Genomic DNA, 14,781 nt, shown 5'->3' on the forward strand with positions numbered 1-14,781 from the left:
CTAACTTTTCCACCCAAAGAGAGTGAAGAATACAGTGATGGTTGCCAAAGCCATCCATTTCCTCCTTGCAGGAATCTCTAGTGAAAAATTCATTGGGAATTTGTTGTTGTTGTTGTTCGTTGGCATTGAGTCAGCTCTAACTCATGGCAACCCCATGCACAACAGAATGAAAGGCTGACTGGTCGTGCACCACCTCTATGATCACTGGCATGTTTGAATCCATTGTTGAGGCCACTGTGTCCATCCATTTCACTGAGGGCCTCCCTTGCTTTTGCTGGCCCTCCACTTTACCAAACATGTTGTCCCCTTCCAGCAATTGGTGTTACCTAATGATGTATCAAAAATAACAATATTCTATCATGATCCATAAGTTTTCATTAACTAATTTTTGGAAGTAGATCACTAGATCTGTCTTCCTTGTCTGTCTTTGTACAATACCAAAATCAAACCTGTTGCCATCGAGTTGATTTCAACTCATAGCAACCCTACAGGACAGAGTAGAAGTGCTCCATAGGGTTTCCAAGGAACAGCTGGTGGATTTGAACTGCTGACCTTTTAGTTAGCAGCCATAGCACTTAACCACTGCACCACGATAAGAGGTTGTAAAAATCATAGCTAACATAAAATTTGAGGTTACTTCTGGCTCTAAACAAAAGATAAACAAGATAAGAATTACCATGTGCTGCTATGGAAGGAATCATTTTGCTAATTGTCTATGATTTATAGTGAAGTAACAGAAAGGCAGGGAAATGGAAAAGGTAACAGCACGTACTCTGGAGTGAGATAGTCTGGTGTTCACATCCTGCTTCCATCCAGTTTAATATTGAGTGGCCTTGGCCACGTTACTTCATCTCTATAGAGTTAGTCTGGCAAATGGAAAAGAAAAAATAGTACCTGCTCAAGATGTTATGAGGGTTAAAAGTTAAACCATGAAACGTGCTTAGCACAGGACTTGATGTACAAAAAGTACACAATAAGCCTTCGTTCTTCTCAGGAGCTGTTCCATCCCATTCAATTCTCACTGAGCCTCCCCTGGAAAAGGAGATATAGCAATACTGCAGACATCTGAGCTCAACCCAGACCCTCTGATGTTCCTCCTACTGATAACTGCTCTTGCAAGACTGTATGTTTTTATTCTAGGATTCTCTAAATAAGGTCACAAAAAAAAAATGGCAACAAGATAAAATTATAGAGCCACAGAATCCTGTTTTACCATTAATATTTGCCTTACAAAGAGAAATGTATGCCTATGAGAGAGAAAAAAAATCCAGTAAATCAAGTCGTTTATCTATTTACTTTTAAATGAAGGGTAGCTGGGTAGCCAGAGCAGCTTCAGAGCCAGAATCTAGCAGTTTTGCCAAAACCAAAATATGCCCTTACTTTATGTTGGATGGTTCAAGCAATCGACTGCTAATGGAAAGGTCGGCGATTCGAAACCACCAGGGGCTCCACAGGAGAAAGATGAGGCAGTCTGCTTCTGCAGAGAGTTACAGCCTTGGAAACCCTATGGGGTTGCTGTGAGTTGGAATCAACTGGGTGGCAGTGGGTGGTCTATATTAAAATCTCCTGTAACATATTATTTTCCTGTTTACTAGGCTTTTTATCATCCATAATAGATCCCAGCATTAATATTTTAGTTAAATTATTATACAGTACTACTCCAGACTTTAGGCTCAGAATATGTTTAAGAGGCTTTACATTCAATAAAATATAAGTCTATAGTGCAAGCTTTAAAAACACTATCAGGGCAAGTGTGCATAACTTCTAAGAGTCTTTCCAACGCAAATTACTTCAAATAGTATTTGAAATAAAAACAAGAATTATAGTCTCTCACTCCCTTACAGCACTGCTATGTAAAGTAAACACGAGGCTGGTTTTTCAAAGCTGCTGAAGCTCTCAGCTGTCTGTGTTCTCCAGGTTGCATTAGCAAACATCTATGTTTTGTTGTCTGGCCTCATCACCCCCCATCTCATCTCTTTCTTTTGGTTTCTCCCATTGAAAGGGATTGTTTAATTAATAATTTCAAATCCATCAATCCTTGCATTTCCCATGCCTTTTCCATTGTTACTGTGATGAAAGTACATGTTACTAATTCTTGAATATTTGTTGAGAATTATTTTATGGCCAAGTAGATGGTCAATTTTGGTAAATGATCCATGCGTGCTTCTGAAAATGAGCATTCTCTAATTATGGGGCGCATAATTCTGAATATGTCCATTAGATTAAGCTTGTTAATTATGTTAAATAAAAGCCAATTCCTAATATCACAAGCGAAATAAAACAAGTGAAACTGTGTAGTAAATCATTATAATAACCACATAGAAAGAAATTATTCTCCTAACTTGAAAACATTATAAAATTATTGCACATTCCTAGTGGGATATAGCCTAGAGATACAAAGAATTGCAACCCATTTAGACTGTTTTTTGTAGTCACATGATTATTTGTCTCAGAATGTTTTCTAAATATTGTGGGATAAAGCTAATGAGTAATCATAACAATGTCATTAAGAACTAAGAGTTTTGTCTTGAGAGTAAAGAGGTAGAGATATTAGTGTTAAGGTTGAGTTAAAAACCCTATAGTCTTGAATTTTAATTGGAAGTAGCAGTATGAATCCATGATGTATTTTGTCTTAAAAAAAAAAATCCTATTCTATACAGAGAAAAGGCCTAGATTCACTGATAGCCTGGTAGCAGCCTACTCATAACCTGTTGCCATTGAGTTGATTACAACTTATAGCGACCCTATAGGACAGAGTAGAACTGCCCCACAGGGTTTCCAGGGAGCGACTGGTGGATTCGAACTGCCAACCTTCTGTTTAGCAGCCTGAGCTCATAACCACTGCGCCACCAGGGCTCCAGTTAGCCTATAGTAGGGTGATAACTAAATAAGCTACATATAAAACACAGAAGTGTATGGCATATAAGATATTAAGGTGTATTCTGAAGAGGAAAAATAAGAATTCAGATAAATTTGGGAAATGCAGAATTTTCCTCCTGAAGATTACACTTTACGTTATGATGTTAAATGCTCTAGAAAAGTCTCCAGTGGACAAATCTAATTTTTATTTATTTATTTATTTTTAAACCCAGTGACTTCCAGGAATTTGTGTGTTTTGCAGTGGAAGAGGTGGGGGTTGTAGAATTCCTATGGATGTCTTTCACCTCACAATCATGCCTTAGAACATAGTTTGGGAAGTCTTGCTATGAAAGTAAAATTCAATCTTGGGATAGTTACTCCTTGGTAAAGGGACAAGAGGTCTAAAGACAGCTGCTGGTGCCATGTATTTAATAAGTGTATAATTTAATACAACAGCTACTGTTTAGTATCTGCTCAGTACCAAATACTGTGTTCAGTGCTGGCAATATAAGGATAAAAAAGAAAAGAAAAATGTCTCAGAGACTGACTGATCAATCATTAAAATAAAGTACTATTGTTAACATTATAAGAAAGGTTTGAAAAAGTTTATGGAAATCCCTAACTGTGACTGAGGGGTTAAGTGTTGGCAGACAACCTTTGTTTTGGGGGCCATGGAGAGTGAATTAAGCTATGAAGGGGGAAAGTGTGGAGAAAATATATTTCTGGCAATGCAAAGATCTTGAACAAAGATAGCTTAACATGAGAGAGTGTGATGTGTGCAGGAAACAATTGTCAGACCTGTCTGGAACAAAACAATGTGTAGAAGGCAGAGTAGAGCATGGGCAAGCTAGTGGGCAGAATGTGGGCTTTGGGGTTTGACCAACCTGAGCTGTCATCCTTGCTCCACCTGTAAATGACGCTGGGAAGATGATTTCTTCTCTATATGGCTCATCTTTCCTATCTGTCAATGAGGATACATAATATTTCCCGTACAAATGAAGATGAAATAAAAATAATCTATGTAAAACTTCCAACACAGAATAGACACTTAATTAATATCAATGTTATTATTATTAGGCAGATTTTGGCAAAATAATGGACACTCTCAGTTGACAGAGTAAGGGATTAGGATTTTGTTTTGTAGGTGATGGAGAGCCATTGAAGGATTCAGAGCATGGGGGTGAGGTGATTATCTCTGCAGTATGAAAAGATGAACACAGAGGGATGACTGGTACAGACAGACATCTAGCATTGTAGTCACCCCTGCAGAAGATGAGGAGCGCATACAAAGGGCATTGGTAGAGTGGCTGAAACTCTTCAGTGTTCCAAAAGTGAAACTGATAGAACTTGGCCATTCATTAGATGTATGTATGTGAGAATGGGGAGTGAGAGAAAGGAAAGAATGAAAAATGACACCATGGTTTCTAGCTCAAACATTTGAGATGCCAGTAATGGCAATAATGGAGATAGGTCACACAGGAGGTGGACTGGGTTTATAGAAGAAGGTAATGAGTTCAGGTGTGGCATTTTGTTTTCTATTATTTGTCTTGTGGCCCATTATCTTTCTAGAGTAACTGAGTTTTGCACATTTGAATGTGGTAATCCAGCTTCCTGTCTCAGAGATTCTTTGACTGTACAGGGCCACTATATTTTGAATAATATGCTGTCCTATTACAAAGACTGTCATCTGGGGTGCTTCATATAAAGTTTGTCTAATAGATGTGAGGGGTTAGTTTATGCTCCAAAGTAAGGTACCAACAACTATTAAAACACCCTAGCATAGGAGCCAAAAATATAGATATAGGGTTTGAATTCTCCTGAAAGCATGGGCATTGTTTTCTTTAAGGAAATTTGAAAATTTAGACATTCTATTCAGCACCAATCTTGTGTGTGTCTTTGTTGTTTTATTGTGCAGGGCAGGAGAGAATTGGGAAAGATTCCAACTATGAGCAGGAGGGGAAGGTTCAGTTCGTGATTGATGCAGTCTATGCTATGGCTCATGCCCTTCATCACATGAACAAGGACCTCTGTGCCGACTACCGGGGGGTCTGTCCCGAGATGGAGCAAGCCGGGGGCAAGAAGTTATTGAAGTATATCCGCAATGTTAACTTCAATGGTGAGTCTCTAAACTTCCAAACCTTTTGGAATTGTAAGTATTGGTATTCTGTGTTTCATAAATTATGTGGTTACATTGTGGCTCAATCAATGTTATTTACTCTTGAGTATGTGTCAAAAATCTAGTTGATTATATAATTTTGAATAATTGAATCAATCCATAAATAAGTGAATGCCTGAACAAAAAAATTGTTTGGGGGTTATGGTTTGTCCTCCTTTCCTTGAAATAGCAAGATTTTTGCTCAAAGCAAAATTCTTCCTTGGTGAATGTAAGTTGGGGGTGGGAGGGGAGGAGAGAAAGAGGAAGAAACAGGTGGTCTAGGTACCCAGGTTAATTGAACTAATGGTTGTAACTTGCCACAACCATCACATCGCAGATTATAAGCATATGTCACAAATTATAAAACCCGTAGAAATTAATTATCTAAAGGAGGTAGAAATGGGTGGGAAATGGGGATTAAGGTAGAAGGAATGAAAAGGGAGTGTCACTTCTCTGATTATACCATTTTCTATAGTTTTGACTGTTACCATGTGTTCATGCTTACATACCAAAAATTAAATAAATGATGAAAATAAACCTGGTAGTAGGTGTAACCCAAAACGAGTACAAACAGCGTCAAATAAACCTAACTGTATTACAAATGAGTAACATAACCACATGGCAAGGAATGGGAAAGAGAAAAACAAGTCCAAGTATCTTAGGAAAACAGTATTTGACACCAGCCATCCCTCCCATGGCACTCTCCACTTCTCTTCTGGTTTGATAATCCGTTGTAATGGCCACACAGAACTCACAGACCATACTTATAGTCTTACTTATAGTTAAGTGGTTTATTAAGGAAGCAACAAGGAACAGCTCAGGATCAGGATCAAGAAGCACACAAGCAAAGTCTGGAAGCCTCTCCCAAAGAGGAGAACATCCCTCCCTTCTTAAGTACAAGAGACATCTGGCAACTCCTCTTGGTGGTGCAAGCAAACAGACACTTCTCTGCCATGTACACCCCCTCCTAGCCTTGCAGCCCACCTCTCAGCCCCCTGAGGACAGGCATCCTCTTGAACCTGGAGGACAGATCTCCTCTTGGCTCCTCATGACAGGCCTCTCTGACTTTGGCCTCCCTGCCATCACCACTGACTCTGCCCCAGGGCCCCTTCCGGGTCTCTTGCTGTCTTCAGTGTTACAGCCCTTGACAAGTGTAGCTTTTTAGGAGGTTCCTTGCCTCCTCTCTGTCTCTACTTCTTCTCTTTTCTTCTTTCCTTCTGCTTCTGTCTGCTTCCTGACTGAAAAACCTCTCTGGGGTTGGCTCTATATATATACAAACTCCTTGTCAATTTTCAGGCATGGCCCACCCACCAGGGCCACAAACTGACCAATCCCCTCTCAGTAGGCCACAGATACTTCATTTGCATATCAGGCTATAGTGACTTCATTTGCATAGTATATAGTCAGTTCATTTGCATAGTATATTGACAAATCCCTGCAAGGTATATACCAATCACAGGGCAGGCTGCAGCCCAGGGCCATATAAAAAGCATCAAACCATCCTTGTTTACAGTTTACCCAAGAAATGTCAATCAACCTGGACAAAAGTAACAAACCCTCTGGGGTTGAAAACTAGGGAAAAGGTAACTCCTCAGGACTTAGGGGAAAAATCTCTCAAGCTGTTTTTCCAAAGAACAAGGCAAAAGGCTACATGAAGGAACTCATGTATCCGAACACATGAGTTCACATAAAAATAAAAACCACAAAAAATAATTACCATTTATTGAGCATTATGTAAAAGGCACTGAACTAAACACTTTATATACACTACTACATTTACTCTTCATTCTAACCATAAGAGAAAGGCATTATTAGTGAAACTCAGAAGTAGAGCAAGATCAAATAACTTGTTAAAGGTCACACATATAGTAAGTGGTGGGCCTGGAATTTAAATCCTGTTCTATGTAATTCCAAAGTCAGTCACTAAGCACTGTTCTAGTTTAATTAGCTGAGAAGCCCTGAGGCAAGTGACTTCCCCTTCTGGATCTAAGTATCTTTTCTCACCTGTAAAACTAGGAAATTTGATGTTCTGTGATCTACAACTCAGTATTAATTTCCTATTGTTGCCACAAAAAATAACCACAAACTTAAAAATCACAAATTTATTCCCTTACAGTTCTGTACATCAGAAGACTGACTCAGGTCTCACTGGGCTAAAGTCAAAGTGTCGGCCGGGCTCCCTTCCTTCCGGAGGCTCTAGGGAGAATGTTTCCTTGTCTTTTCTAGCTTCTGGAGGCCACCCAGATTCCATGGCTCATGACTCTTTCCTCACATCTCTCCATCCCCTTGCCTTTGTCTTCACATCCCCTGCTTCCTCTTTTTGACACCTCCAGCATCCTTCTTATAAGTACTGCTGTAATGACATTGGGCCTACCTGGATACTGCAGGATCATCTCCCCATCTCAGGATCCCTAACTGTTTCACATCTGGAGTGTTCTATGCTGTGTAAGGTAACACATGCACAGGTTCCAGGGATTAGGATCATGGGTATGTTTGCTGGGTCATTAGTCAGTCTGCCACATCTCTGGTTTTATTTTATTTTTTTATTTTTTATATGTAGTCATGTCGTATAATCCTGTGACATGTAGTTGCAGGACTGTGTGGAGTTCCTTAGCTGCTCCTTTATACTGCCTCTGGTATTGAACACCCTCTTCCAGTAGGGGTAATTTCCCCACAGGGTTGTGACTTCATGTGCCTATTGTGGCTCAATCTATTTTACCTCTTTCTAGACACTTTCTTGAACTTCGTTCTTGTGTTCAGTGATTGTTTGAGTGAGGCTACTCTCAGCATCGTGTCTGCTTCCTAAAGTGCCGACACTTTTTTTTTTTTTTTTATCTTTTTTAAGCATACTTTGTCCTGTCCAGTTAACATGCTTTGTGTTTTCTTTCATCCGTGCCATTAATGCAAATATCATGTTAGCCCAAATTCCACAGAAGCTGAAGACTGCTTACTAGATGTAGAGCCCTAAGCACCTTAAGTAGTTTATAAGGAGCAGTTCTCAAAAGTGCTCCATGCTCCTTCCTAAGACTTATCTGAAAAAAAAAAAAGCAAAATGATCTTCTGTTCTCAGTGATTCTGTTTCAGCTTGTAAATACCTGTAAACTTTCTTGTGAATGGTAAGAAATAGAGCACTATTTTGTGCTCAGAATATTGATCTAGTATTAGCCTATAGGAGCCCTGGTGGCATAGTGGTTAAGAGCTTGGCTGCTAACCAAAAGGCTGGCAGTTCAGCTCCTTGGAAACCCTTTGGGGCAGTTCTACTGTGTCCTGTAGGGTCACTATGAGTCAGACCTGACTCGATGGCCCCAAACAACAACAACATTAACCTATAGGCAGATGCCAGTCAAATATCATGGGGCCGATTATATTTTTCCTGTTTCCAAGGACTATGAGGAAAATAGCACCCAATTACAATTACTTTGTAATTGTTGCTGAAACCATCCACAATTCATCTCTTTCATTCTCTATATACGGTTTGTCAACTGCTTCCCATGTTTAATATTAAACATTGACCTCAATGTCTAACCCTGGCAAATATGGTTGCATCTTAAGACTGACATTTTAAAAAGTGAAGCCCACGTGGGAGGATGAGAAAGAAACCAATATTGATGAAACACCTTCCAGGCACTCAACTAAGCATTTTACCCTAGTTAACATACAAAGTCAGCTAAAAATAATCAGAAAAAATATTTTTAAATTCAATCAATATCCAAATACATATTTAAGTCACTGTTTTTGCTTGTAAGTTTTACAGTGCCCTCATATTCTCTTGTTTTTTAAAATTTATTCATTTATGTTTTTAGAAATGATTCTTTCCTCCCACAATTTAGTGTCAGGCAGAAACAACACTACTATTATGGCCATGACTACTAAGGAACCCTGGTGGTGCAATGTTTCAAGCACTCATCTGCTAACCAAAAGGTTGGCAGTTCGAACCCACCAGCAGCTTCACGAGAGAAAAGACTTGGCGATCTCTTCCCATAGAGATTACCAAAACCAAACCCATTGCTTTTGAGTTGATTCTGACTCATATAGACTCTTAGGACAGAGTAAAACTGCCCCATAGGGTTTCCAAGGAGCGGCTGGTGGATTCCAACTGCCAACCTTCTGGTTAGCAGCCAAGCTCTTAAGCACTGTGCCACCCATAAAGATTACAGCCTAGGAAATCCTATGGGGCAGTTCTACTCTGTCATATAGGGTTGCTATGAGTTGGAATTAACGCAACAGCATACCACAACAACAACTGCTACTGCTACTAATAGAATTTAAGGTTGTGTCTGAAAATTAACATTGATTCTTCAAAGTAGGACAAGATTAGAGTAAAATACTAAGATACATTGAGAAATAAAATTGTTTAAAGAGGAGTGAGGTTGTCTTTAATTAACATCTGGAGTCCATAGAGATCACTTCCCTATGAATTTCAGAGACCATTTTTAGGGAACCCATTAAACAATGGGGATATCGGATACCATGTCTATCAGCAGGTCTCCAGACTATCACCCGACATGAGAGATAGAACGAATCTTGTTTAACTAAAATATATCTCCTTCATGTCTCCTTCAGGCAGTGCTGGCACCCCAGTAATGTTTAACAAGAATGGGGATGCACCTGGACGTTATGACATCTTTCAGTACCAGACGACAAACACCACCAACCCTGGTTACCGCCTGATTGGGCAGTGGACAGACGAACTTCAGCTCAGTGTGAGTTCTCCTTGTTTCTCTTCTTCCCTGGTGTGATGAACGAGCAGACTTTTAATCTTCTCACATCAGCAAGTGTCTCTTGTTTGTACGTTGGTGTGCATACGCAAGTGAACGTGCAACTTGTTCCAGGTGTCAAAAGGCATTGATGCCCAATCATAATATGGCAACCATTGTGGTGATGATGATGATGATAATGGCAGGGAAGTATACTGAGACTGTGCTGAACATTATACCCAGCACTTTATGTGGATTGTCTCATTTAATCTGGACCCCAGCGCCGGGATTAAAAATTTGAGGTTTAGGTTTTTTAAGAAACAAGTTACCAGCTGGCATTTTCACACAATCCTTCTCTTGATATAACTTTTCTTCCTTCATTCTTTCCTTGCTTTCTTCTTTCCTTATTTGGTGGTGGTGTTTTTTAATTTAATTGGTTTTAAGTGCATTTTAGTGAGTTACTTTGGCTTATGCTGAGATTATCTAATTGCAGTGTTAACCATTTCCATAACCTCTTTCTCTAAAACGTGACCTTGAGTAAGCAGCCAAGTACTTGTGCAAGGTTTTGTCAAAGTCCACCAGCCATAACCACCAAGAACCCATCTATAGTCAAACACCCAAAACCAAAACCAGTCCTACTGCCCTTGAGTCAATTCTGACTCATAGCGACCCCATAGGGTTTCCAAGGCTATAAACCTGTATGGAAGCAGACTGCCACATCTTTCTCCCGTGGAGCCACTGGTGGTTTTAAACTACGGACCTTTTAGTAAGCAGCTGAGTACATTAACCACTGTGCCACCATGGCTCCTTGTAGTCATTTAGGTTTATTTAACTTGCACCGTGAAAGAAAAGCACTTGCCCACAGAACTGTGGGATGGTTATGGACGAATGAATTGGGAAGTATTGGGAGTTATTACAGGCTTTGGGCTTGAGTTGCTGGTTCTAAGGAGGGTTAGGGAAGCAGGGACCAGTTTGGGGTTGGATACACTTAGGAAATGGAGGCAATTTGATGATTGTGCATCTCGGTGATTTTTTTGTAGGAGATGAGAGAATAAAAGCTAAGCTAGGGTTGTCTCTCACCTAGGAGCAGGACACACTTACATGAACTGGAAGAGTGGGAGGGTTAGTTATGTTTGTGGTTGCAGAGTATCCTGGTTACTGTTTAGTTTCAGACATGATCACAGAGTGGCCTTGTATTTGTTTTGTTCTACCGCAGCCATGGGGTGGCCTTGTCTGATTATTATCATATTCTACAGAAGTTGTTTATGTTCTCCTTGGAATATGGTTGCCTAGCTGTTCCCTGACAGCTATCAGGGCCTTTTTTTTTTTTTTTTTTACTTTCTTAATATGTCGTGTTGAAAACAATAGGGTACTTCCAATAATTCTAACAATGCTCTACATTTGGAATTATTGTTAGTTTAAATAAACATACTAGTTTTCCCAGGTTTGTATATGTAACTTAAAATCATAGTATATACAAGTACACACTTTTCTGTTGTCCAGGCAGGGCCTTATCCCAGAAAATTTCTTCTAATATCTCTTCCAATGCTGGAAATTATGACATTAGCCTTTATCAGTCTATACCTTAGGAGGCATTTTGTAAATCATTGAGAATAAGGCTTGTTGGGAGGTGAATATAAAACCAATGTCTTGGTGGGGTCCTGCTTTGGTCCTGGTTTCTAAGAAGAGAGGATTGTGGAGACACCACAGGCCAATTTGCCTCATTATCACATTGCCCTGGACTGGATCTGCTTGTATCTGTTCTAACTCACTTGCTGTCCAACAGCCAGTGAGCTGACACCATGATTGGGTTCAAAGGATTGTGATCTGACATGCTAGAACAGATGGAGTCAGATAGCAGGTTCCAGCCATGCCTGAGATGAATGCCAAGGACAAAACCAATGAAAAAGCTAAAAGTATCTAATCCAAGACACACTAAACTTTCAGCCAAAGGGAGAAAATAAAAAAGAAAGAAAGGGGGAGGGAAGGAAGGAAGGAGGGAGGGAGGGAAGGAGGGAGGGAGAGAGGGAGACAGGGAGGGAGGGAAGGAAGAAAGAAAGGAAGGAAGGAAGGTAGAAAGGAGGGAAGGAGGAAAGAAGGGAAGGAGGGAGGGAGGAAGGAAGGAAGGAAGGAAAGAAAAAGCTAAACCTAAGAAGTGGTAATCAAAAGAAGAATCAAAGCAGTATGAACTGGTTGAAAAAAAGCCCGCTGCCGTCAAGTCAATCCCAGCTCATAGCAACCCTATAGAAGAGAGTAGAACTGCCCTGTAGGGTTTCCAAGGAGCGACTGGTGGATTTGAACTACCGAACTTTTGGTGGCTGGTATACCCAAAAAGTGATTTTTATTGGGTGTTGCCCGTGTGATACAAAGATTGGTCAGCTGGGACTAAAGGAGAGAGTCTAGGTCGATTGTATATATGTGAAACATTCAGGGCTTATTGTAAGACCCGAGAGAATAAGCAGGTGCATTACTGTCTTCTAGCATACCCCCTGCACCAATGTTGAATTCCTGCCATATGTAATTTATTTATGTACATAAAAATTCCCAACTAGCATTTACCAACTTCAGATTACCTAAAGCACCCTATTTTTAAGAACCAACATCAACACTGATTTTATTTTCCTTTGTTTGGTTTGCATCTTATCCTTCCTAAAATTTGTATTTGATTAGCCATTCAACAAGTATTTTTTTTAGTGCCTATCATGTGATAAGCACCAAAGAGGTAATGGGTATACAATGGAGAACAAAATGAAAGTGATCCCTGTTTTCACACAACTGACGATCTAGGAGGGAGTTACATGGTAAACAAGTAAACAGATGTGTATGTGGAAATTGCAAAGTGTGATAAAAAAAGAAGATAGAAGAGAAAATAACAGAGGTAGGGATGGACCTACAGGATGAGAAGTAAGTGATGTGGTGAGTATAACTGCAGTGGGTAAAGGTGATGAGCGAGTCACCAAGCAGGCTGGAAGGCCAACAAGGAGTTGGTACAAGCAGTAAGGGAAAGGGTGAAGGAGTGGTGGGAGGATAAAGTGGAGTAACAGGAAGCAGCCATATCATACAGTCTCATGTAGGCTGTGCTAAAAATTTTTTAAATTTTATTCTGAATGAATTTAAAAGCCAATAATAAGGGAGTCACTGGGTGGTGCAATGGTTAATGCATTCAGCTGTTAACCGAAAGGTTGGAATTATGAGTCCACCCAGAGGTCCCTTGGAAGAAAGCCCTGGTGATTTATTTCTGAAAAATCAGCTACTGGAAACCCTTTGGAGTATACTTGTACTCTGACACATATGGGGTCGCCATGAGTCAGAATCAACTGCACGGCAACTGGAAAGTATACGCTAGCCAAAATGAAATGCATATGAGTCAAAGTTCAGAAAATAGTTTTGGGCTATCATGATAAAAACATAAGTGTTGACTTAAACGACCTTTGCAGGAATTAGAGAGAGAGAACAGAAAACAGCAGAGAACACAGGACCATGAAAACTTCATAGAAGATGATACAATTCCATTCCAACTACTCCAAATAGCTCTCAAATTAAAATCCCCTATTTAATTTGTCTAGAAGGTTGGGCAGACCATACACCTTGAATTTTTGTGTTTATTTATGGAAGCAAGACCAAGGGTATATGCTTGACTTTGTGTTAAGTGGGAACATTTTTGATTCTTCTGCCTCGTGATGAGAGTGGTGCGTGTGGAAGTGTGGATGGGGATACCTGAGTCCTCATGTGGATACAGTGGTTTACACTTGGTATAGCATGAAACTTAAAGGTATCAATAACTGAGCCATGAACAGGGCCATCTTTAGAAGGGAGAAAGACGGGTTAATTCTGCTAGTGTTGCATCTATACTGACTTTGGTAGGCGACCACCCTGCTGGCACCTTTCATAGACCTCTTAGGATATTGTTCATTTGAACTTTAATCACGTTCAGAGGCAAAAAAGAAAGAATAGAAAAAAGAGGACAGTATAGTGCCCAGAGGGTACCTTGCCCCCTCACTTGGAGATCCAGGGTCAAAGCTCAGCTATCCTGGCCAATGGTTGGCCCTTCTCATGATGTTTCTTTTGCTCCAATTAGCCTGACCCAGTTAAAAAGTTCTGACAGTGGAATTTGGGCATACTTAGTTTTGGTGGTTTGCTTTCTTCTAGTCAGCAGCACAAAGCAAAGCATTTCAAGTACCGTGTGTGCTTCTGCTTATTTGCAAGGACTCAGGGGTCCTCTTTCAATCCTCAGTTAGATCATATCTAGCAAATAAAAATTTCAGGATAGCTCTCTCTGTGGTTAGTCATTGCAAATGAGTTTCTGAGCTGAGACATCAGAGTTGTCTATTCTCAGAATCCCAGAGCTGTAGACCAGCTGGCTCTACCATTCTGTATCCAGTCATCTGGAATCTGGGTGCTGAGCAGTGTGCCTTCTGTTACAGGGAATACTCAAGTACCCTCACTACTGAGCGTAGTAGCTCTGGGCCCTTTCTCCTCTGTTGACTAGCAGATGATTGAATGGTTTGCTAGTAGGATATTTCTGCAAGGACAAGAATTCTGCTGAAGGAAAACACAACTAGCAAAGCAATTTCCCCTCTCAACTGCAACCCCTACAGAAATAACCCTGATTTATTTTTTTCAGATTTGTATTCTACTATGAAGAAATTCCATAAAAAAAACTCTTCCCGGAAAAGAAGCACAAGAAGGGGTAATGCAGCAAACACACTGATCATCTCCAATGTGTCAAGCATGAGGCTTGCTAATGGAGATGCTAGGAAAAGCGAGGGGCAGGTCCCTGCACTTCGTGTTCATGGGCATACTAGGATAAGGCTTCTGTAACAGATGAATTGCATTTTAGGGGAGGTGGTGCAAATAGTTAAGCATTCGGCTGCTAACCAAAAGATTGGTGGTTTGAGTCCATCCAGAGGCTCCTCTGAAGAAAGGCTTGGTGATCTACTTTCAAAAAATCAGCCTTTGACAGAAGGGGACGAGGAAGCTGGTGATAGGGAACCCAAGGTTGAGTAAGGATATTGTTGATGTGTTGTGAGATTGTTAACCATTGTCATAGGGCAACATGTGTAGTAAATG

At 40.3% G+C, this 14,781-nt stretch overlaps 1 protein-coding gene across 2 annotated transcripts in view; it reads left to right on the forward strand.

Annotated features, from left to right (window-relative positions):
• Positions 1 to 14,781, forward strand: part of GRM7 (glutamate metabotropic receptor 7) — a 1,123,177-nt gene that overhangs the window by 769,423 nt on the left and 338,973 nt on the right. For both annotated transcript variants that reach the window (XM_004368286.1, XM_004368287.1), the window contains exons 6-7: positions 4,775 to 4,975; positions 9,578 to 9,717. In XM_004368286.1, coding sequence (XP_004368343.1) covers positions 4,775 to 4,975; positions 9,578 to 9,717 — 341 coding nt within the window. The remainder of the gene's footprint in view (positions 1 to 4,774; positions 4,976 to 9,577; positions 9,718 to 14,781) is intronic.

Source organism: Trichechus manatus, unplaced genomic scaffold, assembly GCF_000243295.1.
Source record: "Trichechus manatus latirostris isolate Lorelei unplaced genomic scaffold, TriManLat1.0 scaffold00001, whole genome shotgun sequence".
In the NCBI taxonomy this organism is placed as follows: domain Eukaryota; kingdom Metazoa; phylum Chordata; class Mammalia; order Sirenia; family Trichechidae; genus Trichechus; species Trichechus manatus.